Here is a 17,833-nt window from a genome sequence, read left to right on the forward strand (position 1 = left end):
GGGTATACGGCACTTTGAGAGCCGCCGCTTTGGCATTTAACGTTATGTGCGGCTCCGTCAGGCTGAGGCGCGCTCTATCTGTGGTCAATGGCCGTCGAGAAACGGCGCGTTTGACGTGCGGCACAGGGGCTGAACGCCCACTTTACGACGTACACGATCCCGTTTGTGTTCGCTCGAAGTATGGCGTCTACGGGAGCGGAGGTGAGCAAAGTCAGTCAGCACCCCTTCTGTCTGCGCATTGCAGTTGACTGCTTCTCTTGTCCCTTCATTGCCAACTTGTCTGACGTCACTCTTCTCCGTATGCGGTGAAGGACGTTGCGTGTGCATGTGTGAGTGATGTGTTGTTAGGATGGGGAGGAGAAGGACAGTCCTCATGGTGGTATACGTGGCGGCGACGTAAAGGCGCCCCGCAGGGTACAACCGAAAAGAAATGCAAGCATCCATTTCGGGGGGCGTAAGCACACCAGAGCGCCCCATCGCGAACGAAATGGCACACGCCAGCACATCGGCATACAGTCCGCTCCCCTTCTCTCCTCGCCCCCCAACCACCTGCCCGCCACTCCCTCACCTGGTCTCCGGTGTTCCCTTCTCTCTTCGATACCTTTCCCTACCAAAGCACTTGGAGACACCGTGACGCCCTCCTCACAAACTACCTTGGCGGCTCACCGAAAAGATGAGCGTGCGTGAGAGGAGCCGATAGCGATCCCAACGATGTGAGGAAGACGAAAAAGGGAGGAGCTGCACATCGTTGGAGAGGCTAGATGCAAGGGACGGGTGAGGGGGTGGTAAGATAAGGCTGAGGCGCGCCCTTTCGCGTGCCCGTGTGTTGTGTGTGTGTGTGTGTGCATCACCTCTACGGTAGTCCGGCAGTGTTGCACACCAGGGAACCGCCGCTGCATGCGTTGTCCTCCTCCCCGACCACCGAGTCACCCTGCACTGCTTCCCCTCAGTTAAAGGGAAAACAAGAATACGCCAAAGAAGGGGAGGAACACCCGCGCCGTGCTGTGTTCGCGACGGCATCGCCGTTACCTCTTCGTAGACGGCTGCTCGGCAACGGTGGCCTTGCCCTTGTCCTCGCGCAGGCCCAGCACACGGTTCATGACGAGGTGGTCAGCTGTGGTATCGGGGTCAACGACAAAGTACCCGAACCGCTCTCCCTGGATGGACTCAAAGTGCCTGAGGCTCTCGATGCCCTTCTCAGCGAAGCCGTGCGACACCACCTCACTTTTTTCGTCGATGAACTTGAGAAACTCGGGATCGATGGCGGCACGGTCGTCCCTGAGGAGCGCGCTGTACAAGCGCACCTCCACCGGCGTGCACGCCGTTGCGCTCACCCACGAGATGTTCGTTTTCGGCTTATCCTTACGCTCGAAGTCGACGTCTACGTGAATTAGCGTCGGTTGTCCCTTGGCGTCCACCTCGAAACCTTTGCACACGACATTGCCCGAGTACTTGAGGCCCACCACGCGCGGGCCGGGGGCGAGTCCGTAGAACTTTTTGCTGTTATCCTCTGCATGGAAGTCGCTGCGGTCGATGTAGAAAACGTCTGTGAACGTCACTGAGCGGCTACCAAGCTCTGGTCTGCTCGGGTGGTTCGGGCACTCGACGGTCCGCTCGCCCTTCCAGTTGTCCACAGCCACCTTGATCGGGTTAATCACCATCAGCCGGCGTTCGCAGCGCTCGTCGAGGTCCTCGCGCAGGGTGTTCTCCAGCATGCTGATCTGAATCACATTCATCGAGCGTGTGATACCAATCAGCTCACAGAAGCGGTTAATGGCGGCCGGGGTGTACCCACGGCGACGCATGCCGGCGAGAGTGAGCAAGCGGGGGTCGTCAAAGCCACGAACGATGCCCTGGCGCACCAGCACGTTGATCTTACGCTTCGAGAGCAGCGAGCCCGTTACATTGAGGCGGCTGAACTCCCACACATGCGGGCGCCACAGGTTAAGCTCGTTTAGCAGCCAAAAATAACTTTCGCGGCGCGTCTCGAACTCCAGCGTGCACAGGCTGTAGTCGATATTCTCGAGGGAGTCAATGAGGCAGTGAGTAAAGTCGTAGCTTGGGTAGATGCACCACTTGTCCTTGACGTGCGGGTGCTCAACGTACTTCACGCGATAGGCAATAAAGTCACGCATGTTGGGATTGTCGCTCTGCATATCGCACTTCACGCGAAGCGTCGCCTCCCCTTCGGCGTAGCGGCCCTGGCGCATATGATGAAAGAGAAGCAGATTCTCCTCGACGCTGCGATTGCGCCATGGACTGTCCTCGCGCAGCTCCCGCTGCTGCTTCAGCTCGTCTGGCGTGCTGTGATCAACGTAGGCTTTTCCATCCTTGATGAGCTGCACGGCGAAGGCGTGCAGCTCATCGAAGTAGTCGGAGGAGAAGGTGACCCAGTCCGGCTTCCAGCCCATCCACTCCACCATCTCCATGATGGCATCGATGTAGATTTGCTCCTCCGCCTCGGGGTTCGTGTCGTCGTAGCGCAGGTAGCACTTGCCGCCGTGTGCACGTGCGCTGCCGAAGTTGAGGTTCATGCTCTTAGCGTGGCCAATATGCAGGAAGCCATTCGGCTCTGGAGGAAAGCGGAAGTACGGTTTCCCACCGGTCACCCTCTCGTGCGCTGCAAGCAGCTCGGGCGTATTTTGGAACCCCGGGACCGGGCGGCCGCTCTGCAGGATGGACAGGTCGCGCTTCGTCTCCATATCCCTCGGCTCTGCAGCTGCCGTCGCCGCCATCTTCACTAAGCGTCGGAGGACTGGGCGGAGCGTTGTTCTAGTTCGTTTTTTTGGAAGGCTCCTGTGTTCTGTGTGTGTGGATGGGTGCGTATGTTCTGGCACGGATGTGTGCGATACAACGAATGACTCAGCCCTCGGCGTGATGGTGAGCGTGCAGCACGTGCGCGCATACAGCAGCGTGATTCAAGCGCACAAAGACACGCATGGAGGACGGTAAAGAAAGACGACATGCGAACGAGATGACACGACTCGGAATTGGGGCGATACACGCCAGTTGGCGCTGGCATGTTCTCGAAGACATTACCCCTCCCCCTCGCACACACACACATACATACTACACACCCAGAGTACGGAGCGCGTAGACTGAACGCATCGCCCCTTTCTGCTCACGCCTCTCTCTATGGGCATGGAGGGAGTGGGGCACAGCAGCGCTGGAAGCTGACTTTATACAGCTGCAGTGGTGGTTCTTTTAGTTTAGTGCTGTGGATGTTCGTAAGAAGGGAAAAGCGCCGCAGCATCGAGGGCGTCACCTAAGCGCTCTGTGGCCCCTCAAACACCCCTATGGCCACAAGCACAGACAGACGCACGGACAAAAACAGAAGTGGAACAGGTGTGTCGAATGGCACCTCACACGAGTGTGGATACACATATTGTCATAAACGTTCGCCATAGGTTTCCACTTTCGGTGGGGACCAGTCTTCTCTGAATTTTCTTCTCATGTCAACCTCTATACGATGCATGGGCACAGAAAATACGCACATACATGCATCACACGCTCGCCCATAAACCATTAACAGCATTGGCGCTCCCTTCCCTCCTCACCCCCTTTCCCGATACCCTCCAAGTTACTTCAGGCTGCTCACCGCACCACGTGTAAGTTTTTATGTGTGTGCAAGTGTGCCGGTGTGTGTTCCAAATCACGCTAAGGGCGCCGTCTCTTCTTTCACCCCAATCCTGCCTTCGCCTTTCTCCTTCGCACCTCGCTAAGCCTCGGGGGAGCGTGTATCACACACACACACTCGATGACGAGCGTGCGCCTTAGCGCATAGAGGGAGAGTGCCAGATAGCGCATAAGACTGAGCGAGCAGCGACGCGGCGTCGTGACATGTGAGAGCTGAGGAAGAGAAAGGAGGAAGGGGCGAAGGAGAAGTGTTCGGGTGAGGAAGACGGGCGACGATTTCTATGAAAGTGTGGGCGGGGTGGGCTCTCGATATGGGGAGAGGGGGTGGCGGAACGCAAAGGAGCAGGTGAAGACGGCGGCTCGCCTTGGTGCACCCACGCACACATGTATATGTCCACAAACCTGCACAACGGCATCTCATGGAGGCCCACAGAGCAGGAGCAGGGGGGGGGAATGGCCCATTGAGCGTGCGGAAGGGCACACCAGGGGGAGAAGCACACACGAACGCACGAGCAGTCCACTCGACTAACGAAGGGTTGAGCCGAAACGCAGAGAGCACACGTACCATTTTCAGGGGGGAGTGAGCAGCGCGTGGCCACACATATGCACACGCCCACCCGTGCGGTTCGCTTCTCTCGAACCGTCCGTGCATACGCTGCCTTCACTCTGCATCGTCTACTTTGGGCGCCAGGTAGTAGCGAAGGTAACCGACGTTGTCGATGCCGTATTCCACCATACACGGGCTGTCCTTGGCAAATTTGAGCGTGACGCGCTCGCTTAACGTTGAGCCCTTGGCGAAGATGCCCATGAAGCGGAGAGCGAAAGAGAGTGTGATGGGCTCTTCCATCGTGACCTCGACCCCAATGGCGCCGTTGCCGCTCTCCGCCTTGTTGTACTTTCGGGAGATGGGCTCGTCCTCGTCTTCGTCCCGAGCCTCCGCCTTCACCTCCGGCTTCACCTCCGCCTTGGCGCTGCGGTTCAACACACCGGCGGCCTGAAGAAACGTGTAGCCCTGGCCGACATCACCCGAGGAGCTGAACTTCACGCCTTCCTTGCTGATGGCGATGGTCACAGTGTCACCAAAGACCTGCATATCACGTACAATCTTCGCGAACTCGGCGGAGTTGAGTGTGACGGTGCTGCGGTAGTCCATCTCAGGAATGCCCATCGACTCTGCCTCGATCTCCAGAAGCTTCAGCTGGTACTCGCACTTGCGCGTCTTCTCCGGGTTCTCGGAAGTGATCGTGACCACGTCTGAGTCATCGTCGTGGCGTAGGCTGAGGCTGTCGTTGCCGTCGACGATCTTCAGCACCTTCGAGAGGGAGGCCAGATTGAGGCCAAGGATACTGTTGCGCTCGCACTGGTACTTGACAAAGCAATCGTCGCGCAGCAGCATGTGCACGAGGGCGACGTGGCTGGAGTCCATGGCCTGGATGGACAGACCGCCGGGGTTGCAGTCAAAGTTCGCCTCATTCACTAGCCCGTTGACGCATTCAACCAGGCGCTTCCACAGGCTGGCGTACTGGACCTGAGCCTCGAGCATGATGGCGAAAAGCAGCGGAGAGTCGTCGGGGACGAGATGGCGTGCTGTGATGTTTGGAAAGTAGAGGTATATGTGCGGGGTGATCCAAATGCGCGTGTACGGATACGTGCGTGCAGGTATGACGGTCTGGCGTGCGTGGCGTAGCCTATTCGAGTTTGTTTATGACCACAGGCAGTGATGTTGGTGATGCCGGCACCGAGGAGCCGATAGAGAAAAGGTAAGGAGAAAGAGCAGTCGAGACAAGATGAAGCAGAGGCGCACACAGACATAAATACAAATGAGATGAAAGCGGGGGAATGGGGGAGGAGTAATGAGAACCACGTCACGCAAGGAGGGGCAAGGAAAGGCGGGGGCGTGCGTAGGGAGGCATCTTCGATATGGTGCCAGCGCTTTCCTGCTTGCCTCTTGTTACGGCGACGGAGGCGGCGAACTCTGAGGTGGCATCAGCCTCACCCGGCTGCATGTGTGCGTTTAGATGTAGCCCTCCGAGAAAATGGGAAGAGAGCGAGAGGGATGGAGTGGGTGCGTTGGTGAATGGGTGCGGCAGATGTGAATGCTGAGGAACTGAAAATGAGAACGCATTCAAGCGGCGCTGTAGACGCGCCCTTTTGTTGGAGGCCGCGTGCTGCACTGAGAGCTGTGAGAGAGACATTTGCGTGTGTGTGTGTCCGTATTTAAGTGAGGGAGGTGATGGCGTCAGAGACAAGAACAAATCTCTGCCTTTATGAACCTCTCTGCTGGCGGCGTCCTGTCACCCAGTTGTGCGCCGAGTCAAGCCTTTACCCTCTTCTGCCCCTGCGAGAGCTCAAGCTGGGGGCTTCACAAGCAGGCCACTCGGATCCTCCCGCACAAGAAGCGGACAGACGCTGAGCGCAGCGTAGTGCTCCCAGAACACTTCCACCGCACCCGCGCATTTGTCGCCGAGAACCAGAGCGAATACGGCATCGTAGCCGCCAGCCCCAGGGCAACCGACCGCGAGCACACCCGGCAGCGCCGCCGTTTCGTCCAGGAGACCACTCAGCTCCATTGGCTCCACCTTCACCTCAGCAGCCACGCCCATGTCCCGTAGGAGGGCTCGGCTACGGGCGGCGCAGCGGGACACCTCAACGATGCATTGTGCTACCTCACTGTCTGCCGCGCATAGCGGTAGCAAGGGCACATTCTGGAGCACCGCCATGGCAGCCACGTAGTCATATGGCCTCGCTGCCGCTTCGTTGATCATGCGGCGCAGAGAGGCAATGTAAGCCTCGTTGCTGCGACGCAACTGCTCCCAGAGGTTGTCCGGGGTGTCCGCGACGGACTTCTGCCACGCCATAACCTTTGCCACCATGCCAGGAGTGCTAGAGCCGCCCCGGTGCACGTCGCTGAGGACTAGCTTCACTCCTGGCGGTAGGCGGAAGGGCTCGTGTGGCACCCACACTTCTCCCATGTCGACGCACTGCTTCAGTGCCGCCACCTGCACGGAAGTCGGCTGCTCAGAACCCACCATCATCATCGACACGCGGCTTGCAGGAAAGCGGCGGTAGGCGCAGGTGCCGTATATGGCTGTGTACACATCGAAGCCGCTGCCAATCTTTCCCTGCGTGACGCTATGGGAGATCTGGGCGACGCGGTGGACGTACTCGTGCGAGCACCTGCTTGCGCTGAAATGGTAGCAGAGACACGCCACGATGCTGGTCGTCATGGCCGCCGACGATCCCAAGCCGGTCTTGGAAACGGCTCCGACCAGCGGCAAGTGGGGTGGCAGTGCGCGCAGGTTCGCCACGTTCACTTCTTTCCCTTGACTCTCCAGATAGTTTCGTTGACTGTAAAAGTCATTGTCAGCTAAGAGCTCTATCCATATCTCGCCATCGGTCCTGCTGCCCAGAGACTGGGCCGCCGCCACCGAGTACAGAATCGCGTAAAAGATAAACGGGCTCCCTGGCCCCTCCGTCTGCCTCACCGCCACGGTGCCGGGTGCTGGTGTGCTGGCAGCAAAGCAGAAGGACTGATGAAACTGCGGCGAGTTCACGTGCACCACGGCTTGCCCAGAGGCAGCGGTCCCTGCCGCCTGCACCTTCATGATGCGTGCTTTGAAGCGCGCGTTCACGCCGATCGAGATGCCGATGTTGGCGGGGGTGCAGGGCTCCACAATGAGGTAGCCACCGAGTATGAGAACCTTGCCGGGTGCAGACGCCTCCATGGCGGAAGACGTTTTGAGCGGTAAGTGGGGAAGAGGGTGAGATAGCGAGAGGCAAGTGGCACGTTACGCAAGAGGCAGGGGGGATAAAGAGAGGTGAGATAGGCTGTAGCAGGGGTAAGCTATGTAAGTCACTCGCCAAGTCGAGTGAAACCAACCTTGCGTAGGTAAGGAGAGGGGAAAGAACGAGAGGGGGCTCTAAAAGCGCACCAAATGCGATATGTGCCGTATCTTTGCCCGGAAGATGGAGGGATGATGCGGCGCGAGAGAGCGAGAGAGGGATACAACGAAAGCAGAACGGCGATGACAGAAGCGGATGCGATGAAGAGACGAGGAAGACGCTGCCAGAATCAAAGTTCGCGGGCACGCGGGTAACGAGGCATACGCAAAAGAAGGAGGCTGAGATAGGAGAGAGAGAGAGACAGATGGCGTGCTTCACAGTGGTGCAGGTCGCCGCAGGAGGTGGTGCCTAGGCTGAGCTGCGCTGCATTGACTGATCAGATTGGCAGGCTCCAAAAGGTTACCTGAGAGCGTGCTCTCGCCTGTAGCGCGCGGCGGCGGCGGCGCGGAGACGAGGAATGCGTGATGCCAGCCCCGCCTGCCTCCCTTCCAGGTGAAAAGTAACGACCGCGTCGCATCGGAATGAGATGAATAGGGGCCTCACCACGACAAATGCGGCAGACACACGCGAGAAGGCGCATACGCGAGGGGGAGAGAGAAAGAGATACGCAATGAAAGAGCCGAGACGTGTAAGTCGCTCAGTGACGCACTGAGCCCTGAAGCAGCAGAGGCTTTGTGGAAGTGCCTCCCCTCCTCCTACAGGGCGCCACTACGGCACGGCACTCATCCAGCAGCCACGGGCGAAGGCCTACACATGCACATCCACATCCTCAGCGTCTCCAAATTTGCTACCGGCTCAGTATCACATGAGAGAGGAGTTGGGAAAGGGAGAGAAGCGGCGCATAGATGTGCGGCAACGGCGTCCTCTTGCGTGCGGACGCAGAGACGCAACGCTGTAGACGCACATATCAGCGATGAGAGAGGGCGGCTAAACACAGAGAAGCCTTTTGGAGGAAGCGTGGCGGAGGATGGGCGCGATTGCTTTCCCTCCCATCTTCCTCAGTATCTACCCCCCTTCCCCCCTTCAAACCTTGGATTCAAGCTCCTTGAGCAGTGCTGGGTCCACGGCGACCGTACGCTTCTTGCGGCGTGCCGCGGCCGTTTCATCCTCTGTCGGCGACTCCGTCACCACCACCGCCTCGCCGTTCTCTTGCACGGCACCGCCCTCGACGTTCATCTGGTGAAGACGATGGAGGTAATAGGAGGCACACAAAGAAAACGTCCCGGCGCAGAAGAAAACGACCAGGAAGAAGACATACCCGCTTCGACTCGTGCAGCACCACGCGGCGCAGTCCGAGACGCTGGGGTTCAGCAGAGAGCACATGTCGTTTGACATGCACGGCTCCCGTGCGCATTCGGCGCGCAGGGAGCGGTAGCCGCTGCACTTGGCTACGCAAGACATGATCCCTCTTCTGTATGTCTGCGTGTGTGTGTGCGCAATTGAGTGACTGCTGGTGATAACACACATCAAACAGAAGCGAAGGACGGAGACAGGTGGTGGTGGTGGTGCGCGTCGCTGTACCAGTGCGGCCTGTGGGAGCCGGCGAGAGATACAGCGCGCGCACCACTGGCGACCGAGGACAACCGCGTAGCGAATAGGAGCCTACACACGTAGGCACAGAGACAGACACTTCGAAGTCCACCGTCGCTGTGAGCGAGAGGATACACAAAAGAAGACCGAGGCAGCATAGGGGGATGGCGAGAAGGATGGAAGGCGCGGGAGAGTCAACCGCAAGCACCCACATCAACGAGGCGGAGCAGCGAGAGAGACAGAGGCAGTGCGCGTTAGAAGAGTGTGCGGCTGGGCACAAAAAGAACGGCACCTCTTCTCCGTCGCCTTCCCTTTTCTCAGCTCCGGCCGGTGAATGCAGCCCTGGAAGTGCAGCACGAAGAAGGGCAACTATACCTCGCCGAGTAGAGTTGGAAAGGTGGGAAGACTCGTCACCTGATTTGCGCCCCTCCACCTCCTGTAGAGCTGCTCCTACCGTGTAAGCACGACCAGTGTAATCCAGAGCCACTCTGACTAGCCGTAGGCAACGCACAAAGATAGAAACCCTATCTCTGGGAGGCCAATTCGACCGGCAGTCGGTCCAGCGCGCTGGCCTCAACTGCTCGCTCCTACGCTTTCTTCACGACGTTTCTTATGCCGATTAATCTTCACTCATAATTAAGAAGTAAAGGAAGCCGCCGCCCCTTTCGGACTTGCGAATACGCGCACCCATACAGAGGCGAAACCCCACGCCCTTAAGCGCCTCGGTGACGGAACCGCCTTGATGCATGCCACAGGACCGCGAACGTAATGGGAAATGTGTGGCGTATATGACACCCCTCCGGCACAGCAGGGGCTACATCCGCACACGGGCACGCGAAGACAGAACACACCACCGGCAGAAACAAAACAAAGCGCAGGAAAAATGTGCGAAGGCTTCTGATGAGGCGTTCGTGGCTTCGATGCGGTACGCAGCACTCTCTGTGCCACCGTCACTGCTCCTGCTGCCGTTCCGCAGTTCCTTTCTATTTTTTTGTTAGCTACCCCCAAAGACGACCTGAGGGGCACAGCGGCCCTTTTCGCTCTTCTCTCTTTAACGAGTGGAGGGTAGAAGAAAATGGCCATTAGCGTTTTCTTCGACCGACTGCACTAAACGGCTGTTGTTGTTGTGTGTGCCACGCTCACGTCAAAGGCAGCACGGGCGCCGCACAGCCGCACGAGCCGAGCGTCTTTCGTGCACCAGTAGGCGATATAGCACGACAGTCTGTGCTCGAGTGAGCCATAAAAAAATTTAAACCCTAAGATACAATTGCACACATACACGCACACAGATTAGAGAAAGAGAAATGACCAGTGCTCCTTAAACCCATGCGCGCGCACATACAATCGAAGCCACATCACAGCAAGCGCTCAATCTCGAGCTTCACTGCCTGCACCTTCGCCGCAACAGGGCTGTTCTCGCCCTGAAGGATAGATAGCGCCACAACGTTGCGAGACACCTGCGACGCACGGCCAAGCGCCGTCTTCGAAGGAACAAAGACGTAAGGAACATTTTTGTCTTCGCACAGAAGGGGAAGGTGCAGGAGGATCTCGATTGGGTTTGTGTCGCCTGCCAACACTATCAGGTCCGCAATGCCGCGGTTCAAGGCCTTGGTGGCCTCGTTGGCGCCTTTCTTCACCATCTTGGCATTGCTAGCCTCCTGCACGAGATCGAGGATAGTCTGGCTTAGGCGATCCGTCGCAAGGGGGAAGGCCTTCTCGCTGATTTCTCCAGTCATTTCTCGTGTTGGGGGCTGAGGAATGGGGCGGGGGTGATTCCTTCGAAAAAGGGTGATAGCTGAGGGACTGAGTTTGAGTACGCGCTTCAATGTCAAGTGGTGTTGCTTAAGGAAAGAGCAGCGCAGACGTGCGCCCACGTATGGTAGGCAGGCGATATGAAAGGAAGTCGTATGCGCAAGTGCGCATGCGTTGCCCCCGGCAGTCCAAGTAGGGCAGGTGACGGCCAAGGGTGGGAGAAGGGCACACCGGCAAGTCGAGGCAGGTGTTGAAGGGGGGATGTAAGAGAGCAGGAGAAGGTGAGGGGGCAACGACAAAACGGCGATGAGGCGGAGCACGTGCAGTGAAACAGCTTGGATTGGCAAAAAAAGGGTAAAGAAACGAGGCAATGGGCACACCTCGATCGAAATCGAGGACAGGAACGTTGCCCTGTTGCGTGCCTCGAAGACGCCCCTAAGGACTGCTCTTCGGCAGCGCACGAATAACTCGTGTTCTGCATGTTTTTTTTTGTGTGTGGGGTTGCACGCGCGTGTGGCGTCTCCTTCCTCGCGCCACGACTGCCCCATTGCCTTCGCGCTCGCAAACAAAAAAAGCGAAAGCGCCAGAGTACACTGGGCAGGCCCGGAGGGGAGGGGGAAGAAGTGCTGCTGCGGCCAAGCAAACTAGACAGCAAGCTGAAAACAATCGAGCTCGCTCACACCTCAGCTTCTTCTGTGGTCTTCGTGGCAGGGGTGATGCCCCCCCTACTGAGGAGCGAAGGCGCATGCGGCACTGCTTCCATTCCTTCGCTTTGCCTCATGATGTGGTGTATTCAGATCGCTTTCCCTTCTCGCGTGACGTCGCATACCTCGCAAGGCTCAGTCCACCCCCTCCCCAACCTGCCACACTCCTTCTTCCAGCGCACCATTCCGCGCGTACCTGCTTTCCCATTTCGACGAGCGCCACGCTGACGTCAGCCTCTCACACGCGCCAGGAAATCTGCGCAGAGGCACAAGAGCGGAGTTGATATCACGGCGAGTGTGCGGGGGGAGGTGTGGCGTCAGCGTCCTTTTCGGCCTAAAGGCACAGAGAAGTGCGATGCGGTATAGCAGTGGAGGGAAAGGGGGAGAGAAGATACGCCATGAGAGAAGGGGATGGAGAAGAAGAGAAATACATAGACTGGAGTTGTACATCGGCTGGGGATAGACAAGGACGTGCCGGCACCCACTGACGGAAGGAACGGGGAGGGGCGGCACGACCGAGAGGCAGCGAAGTGAAAGAGAGATCCATACAGGGCCCGCGCACAGATTTAAAGATGTCCAACACTAAAAAAGGGGGGAACTGAAATAATGGAAGTTTTCACACACACAAGAACCGCAGAAGGACGCGAACAGAGCGTGCGAGGCGCCATCACAGTAGCGCGTAACAGAGTCTATAGAAAGAAAAAACAAAGTGCGCGCCTTCCATACACGATAAGGGGGGAGAGGGCAGGAAAGATACACGTACGGCACCTGCACTGTGTCCATGTGGTGTAGGCGAAGGACGGTGGCATACAGATACAGTGAAAGCGATGCGCAGTGGCAAGTACACAACATCTAGCGTGGTACACGGAGGCACGTACACACACACACACACAGACACACATCAACGAGCAAATCCCCACACATCGCTCATCCAGCAGGGGCACGGCTAGCTACACAACAGACACCAACTGAGAACACGAGTGATGGAGGAGAGGGAGGGGTGAAACAGATCTAAATCCAGAAGATTCCTTGCCGCCCCGGTTCCATGAGCTGAGACACACCGTCAGGTCTCCTTACAGGCACTTCAAGACTCCGCCACACGAGCGAGATGAGGAAGGTGACCAAAAAAGGGAAGGGAAAGAGGGACAAGCGTTCAAGGCGGAAGGGTGCACCGTGGCAGAGAGTAACGCCAAAGGGAAATGGGGGCGATAAGGAATACAAGAGGGGCCCGTATACCAAGTAAATTACATGATTCCATACATACACATGCATACATACATCCACAGATACACACACACATATATATATATGTATATGCATGTATGTATACATATATCGCACGCACTGTATGCGCAGGCAAGCGCCGATTGCAAACGCACTTTCCAATAGGTTAAGGCACGCGAATGGCTTGTTCATCGCTCGCCCACGCGCCCCTGTTCTGGAGAGGGACGATAGGGAGAGGAAAGGGGTGCAGATTACACAATTCACACAGACACTATCATCACACGCGCAGACACAGACTACGAAAGCGCCCACCGCCATTACTGGACTCCGCGAAAGATCTTCGCCCGAACACGAAACAGATGGCATCAAAGAAAACGAGCGCAGCGCTAAGGGGATGAGGACGATGAGATGACGAAGCCAAAGAGTAAGAGCGCGAAAAAAAACGAGCAAAGCGTGGCAAAGAAAAAGGCACAAAGCATCGCCGCACGATCGCCATCTGCCAGGATATGTACCAGCTAAGTGAGCTGCACAACGAGCCAGCACAAGCTGCACAGCAGCCTCCGATAATACATGTGCGGCGCCACTGCCACAGAGCATCACTCTAACTTCTCCTCGCATTCAAATCGGCGTCTCACTCAAAGCTGGCGGCGCCGCCTCGGCGCACGCACCTACAAGCTACAGCGCAGCACAGCGGGCAGACTCGGCTGCTTGCGTGTTTGTAAGAGGCCACGCACACGAGAAGCCTCGACGACAGCTCCCCCCATTACACCAACAGAGAAGACGACTCGCGGCGGCCGTCCAGGATATCCTGCCACCGCGCACGGTTGGAGTTTACCGTGTCAACACACCACTGCATGCCGTGAAAGAGGCCCCCTACAATGTCTCGGAAGAACTTGCCAGCTACGAAGTCGATGAAGCCAATCTGTCCGCGAGCGAGCTCGTTGTTCTTCGACCGGTCAAACATCGGCAGCACCTCCACACCCTTCTCCTTCTCCATGTCACCCTGCCGGTAGAACTCCTCCGTGACAGCCATCGCCCACATGCGCGACATATCAAACGGCTTTGCCACATTCGACACATCGCCCGCCTTCATCAGTGTCTCCATCACAAGGCGACGAGATTCCTGTTTATCGATATCGTACTCCCCCTTCGTCATCTCATCAAACACCTTCACCAAGTCACCGTGACGAGCCATATCAGTGGCCAGCACACAATCAATCAGCGCACGATACGCGTACGCGACGTCCTCGCCGTCCAGCCCCTCGAACACGTCTGCGGCGGGGTCAGACAGAATCTCGATAGCGAGGCTGCAGTGGTGCACCTCCAGTACAGAGTTGTTCCCGCTCGCACTGGAGAGGATGCCCAGCGGCGAGTCCGTCTTCAGGTAGAAGCTGTTGTTCACGCCCATGTGGTCAAGGTCGTGCACCAGGGCAGTCACGAGCAGCACGTAGCACTCCAGCTCCGTCAAGAGTTCCGACGCCTTGCCTGTGTACAGGTACGTGTGCAGCGTCTGACAGACATCCACCACGTGGTAGAAGTTATGGTACGGCACGCGGCGGTACCTGCGGCGGCACTGCAAGATGAAGTTCAGCAGCGTCTGATCACGGCAGCCAAACTTCTCCGGTAGACCACTCTCCCACAGTAGGTCGAACACAGCACGGGCAGCTGCATCCATCGGGTTGCTGTACTTCTCACGCACCTCGAAGAGGTTGAAGTTCCGTGAAGTTAGGTCATATGCTCCTCCGAAGTCGATCGACATCACCGCATCACGTTCCTCCGGCGTCACCTCTGCCGCCTTCACTCCCTTCGGAGGACGCTGCGCTACTATGCTGTTGCGATGCAGGCCCAAGGCCATCGCCTCACGCCCTGCATTCACGGCGAACTCCAGCAGATGGCTGTTGTTGATCGATATACCGGCGAACAGCGAGAAGACCTTGAACGTATCTTGATCGGCGGGCGTGAAGCAGATCACGCTACCGTCGTCGCTTAGCTTGTTAACAAGCTGGACCACGGCGAGCACCTCGCCATTCAGTACAATCGGCTCGCACAGGATCGACTGCGTGCGGTAGCCCAGTTGCCGGTCCACAGTGCTGTTGAAGCGCGCGTCAGCGTATGCATCCATGATGTTCTCACCGACGCCGGACTCGGCAACAGTGCCGGCAATGCCTTTCCCGCACGGGAACCGAATCTCGTTCGCGCTGTCGGCCATTTTGCTGTACAGTTCGTTGCGCTCCTTATCCAACAGGAACATTGACGACCTGTCCGCGTTCAGCAGCCTCTTCGCACCATGCAGCACGTGCCGCACAATGCTGTTCACGTCACGGATGTCCGTGTTCGCCAGCACCGTCACAACGTCCAGGATCGCGTCGCTCTTCTTCTTCTCCCCCAGCAGTGTCTCGTTGATGCGACAGTTGCGCAGCGAAGCGGCAGCGAACATTGAGAACGTCTCGAACAGCTCCTCGTCGCGCCGCCCAAACACGCGCGGCAGACGCTGCCCGCTCTGCGTCACCAGGTCTAGCTTGTTAATGAGCTGAGCAACGGCAACAATCGTTCCCTCGAACGAGATCGGAAGGCACAGGATCGTGCGTGTGCGGTAGCCCGTAACCTTGTCCACGGATCGGTTGAACCGATCGTCCTCGTACGCATTCGGGATGTTCACCACGGCCCCCGACTCTGCGACGTAGCCTGCGATGCCTGTCCCAGCGGGCAGCACCACAACATTGCCATCCTCGAAGTGCGCCTCTAGGTTGCCGTCCGGCTTCACCAGGAAGATGCTGCACCGGTCGCTCTCCGTCAGCGTCTTCGCCGTGTTGATGATCGACTGCACCAGCACCGACTCCTCCAGCGTGTCGCGCGCTAGGCGTGTCGCCATGCTCACCATGGCCTCTGCCTTCTGAGTTTCCCAGCGCAACTGATCGATGGAGGTGGCGTTCTGTAGCGTCAGCGCTGCCACTTGAAGAGCATATCCGAAGAACGGTGTGGTTGTGTTCATCGCCGCGCCCTCCGTCTCGATACAACCCACAACGTAGCCTTCGTAGCACAGAGGAATGTAGATGCTACCGAAGACCGTGACAGTCGCTTTCGTCTGCACGCACCTGCCGATGGGCGTGGATGCGTCCATAGGGGCGACGGTATCATGCACTGGGTCGCATATCACATTGTCGTTCGTGTTGACGTAGTGCGTGCGCACTGGGCCACCCACGATTTCGGAGAATTCGTCGTTAATGGTGGAGATAATGTGAGCGAGGGGGTGTTGCAAGACGAGACACCGCTGTGAGAGTTTAGCGTACTCGTGCAGCTCCGTACGCTGTGATGGGTTTGAAGTGGTGTGTGCGGCAGAATCGCACAGGCTGTAGGCACGCTGCTGTACGCTGGCGAACGCAGACATCTCCGTTTCGCTGAGCTGCACCCCGCAGCGCCTGTAACGTCTCAGAATAGAGTCGCACAGCCCGAGTGCCTCGAGGAGATGATGGCTCCCGCTTATGTAAGCGGCCGCACCGAGCGCGGATGCCCCTTTGGTCGTGAGCGATGCCATGACGCGTTACTGGCTGCCCACCCTCTCCAGCTGTGAGGCGGAGGATGTGTGTACGTGTTGAAAGCCGAACAGCTTTCCGTGCACGTGTAGAAGCACAGCTGCCCCTTCTCCTAAGGCCCCTGAGCTGAAGTGACGGCGAGGCGGTGCGCGAACACTTGTGCGGTACCACCTGAAAAATGCCGCGTTATCCTGGTAAACGTGAGATGATTCGAGCTGCCTCGGGCCCATCAATACACACTGACAGATGCTGGCAGGGACGCACGCGCGGCTATGGCGTTCGCCTCCGTTCTGTATTGAAAGAGAGGAGCGGGCAGATAGTGCAAACAGAGGCGAAAGCACGAGGAGGACATGAGATGGCCAGCGAAAATAAGCCGTTAAGAGGGGGAGAGGCGCATAGAGAGGGCGGCGTGGAAGAGTTCTCGACTGAAGGGCGTTCCACTTCTGTAAATGGCGCCTCCGCCTCTTCTTGCCGTTGGTTCGCCGACACACTGCTCGGAGTCCAGCTTTATCTGTGCCTCCTTTCCCGGGGTCGTCACGTAAGGGTGACGGAGGTGTGCCAACAGCAGACTTTCCTCGAAGGACGCGCTGCATATGGTGCGCTGCCGAGCTATTGCAGCAAAGAGGCAGCATAAACCAGGCAGCAGTTGTCGGCCGTATCATTTTTGTCGAGACCGTCGAGCTTTGGTACAAGTGGGGCCAATGTAATGCACATGCATGCGGAAAGGTACAAAAGTACAGTAAGGGGCGTGCGCGAAGGACGACGACGTGCGAGAAGCGGATTGAGAAAGGGGAGGAGGGGCGTGGCACCACGCCGCCGACGAAAAGGAGGAGGGTGAGGAAAGAAGGAAGACAGAGGGCAAAACGTCAAAAGGGAGGGGGCCTGGGGGAGCGCCCATCCACTGTACATGGGTGAGAGAAAGATAAACGAAACAGGAGAGAAGGAGGCCACGGCGGGGCGAGAGAAAACGAAAAGAACGAAAGAAGCTGCAGGGCATGTGTTTGTTGGTCAGGGAGGGTGGTACACGAGGTCGACGAAGAGGCGGTGATGGCGGCGCGCGGAAGATACGAGCACCATTGTTTTTTTTTGCAGGCACGGGCAGTCCTTCCGCCTTTCCGGGATTTCAGGAACGCTTAAGCGCCAATTTTGTTGATGAAATGCCTTCAAGAGACACTCATCTCCCTGAAGGGCTCGCCTACATGCCGGACCATGGTCTTGCACACGATACCCCACCTCTCCTAACCTTCACAGTATCCACAACAGCGCACAAGAACGGTCTGCGCGTCGCTTCGTTACACTAGTCACAAAGCAGGCGGCAGCGAATCAATCGACTTGGCAAGTCTGCTGCTTTTCTGACCGAAGAGACGCACAAGAAGCGGGGGCAATGAGGGGAGAAGTGTCGCAGTGCTGTGGCCCAGTCGGCCCAAGTTCGACTTGTCCTCCTCCGTCACCTCCTTTTTGCTAACAGCAAAGCCCTCCAACGAGCGAAAAGAAGTGAGAAGAGCAGACGATGCGCACGCGCAGAGAGACTAAGACAGGCGCATGAGAGATGGCAAACGCCATGGAGATCGGGCAGGGAGAGCTTCTTCTCATGTGCCCACTCTGCCATGA

At 57.6% G+C, this 17,833-nt stretch overlaps 4 protein-coding genes across 4 annotated transcripts; all 4 read right to left on the reverse strand.

Annotated features, from left to right (window-relative positions):
* Window positions 1-5,984: 5,984 nt before the first annotated feature.
* Window positions 5,985-7,361, reverse strand: LSCM1_06987 (uncharacterized protein; the record flags this gene model as incomplete). Its single annotated transcript, XM_067324381.1, has 1 exon — window positions 5,985-7,361. One exon carries the CDS (start codon window positions 7,359-7,361, stop codon window positions 5,985-5,987), a length of 1,377 nt encoding a protein of 458 aa, XP_067180052.1.
* A 1,141-nt stretch (window positions 7,362-8,502) lies between these two features.
* Window positions 8,503-8,880, reverse strand: LSCM1_06988 (uncharacterized protein; the record flags this gene model as incomplete). Its single annotated transcript, XM_067324382.1, has 1 exon — window positions 8,503-8,880. The coding sequence occupies one exon, from the start codon at window positions 8,878-8,880 to the stop codon at window positions 8,503-8,505; it is 378 nt and encodes a 125-aa protein (XP_067180053.1).
* Window positions 8,881-10,364: 1,484 nt separating this feature from the next.
* Window positions 10,365-10,745, reverse strand: LSCM1_06989 (uncharacterized protein; the record flags this gene model as incomplete). Its single annotated transcript, XM_067324383.1, has 1 exon — window positions 10,365-10,745. The coding sequence occupies one exon, from the start codon at window positions 10,743-10,745 to the stop codon at window positions 10,365-10,367; it is 381 nt and encodes a 126-aa protein (XP_067180054.1).
* Window positions 10,746-13,452: 2,707 nt separating this feature from the next.
* LSCM1_06990 (uncharacterized protein) lies at window positions 13,453-16,224 on the reverse strand (the record flags this gene model as incomplete). The annotated part of the gene is made up of 1 exon (XM_067324384.1): window positions 13,453-16,224. One exon carries the CDS (start codon window positions 16,222-16,224, stop codon window positions 13,453-13,455), a length of 2,772 nt encoding a protein of 923 aa, XP_067180055.1.
* Window positions 16,225-17,833: the final 1,609 nt, after the last annotated feature.

Source organism: Leishmania martiniquensis, chromosome 15 (genome assembly GCF_017916325.1).
Source record: "Leishmania martiniquensis isolate LSCM1 chromosome 15, whole genome shotgun sequence".
Lineage (NCBI taxonomy): Eukaryota > Euglenozoa > Kinetoplastea > Trypanosomatida > Trypanosomatidae > Leishmania > Leishmania martiniquensis.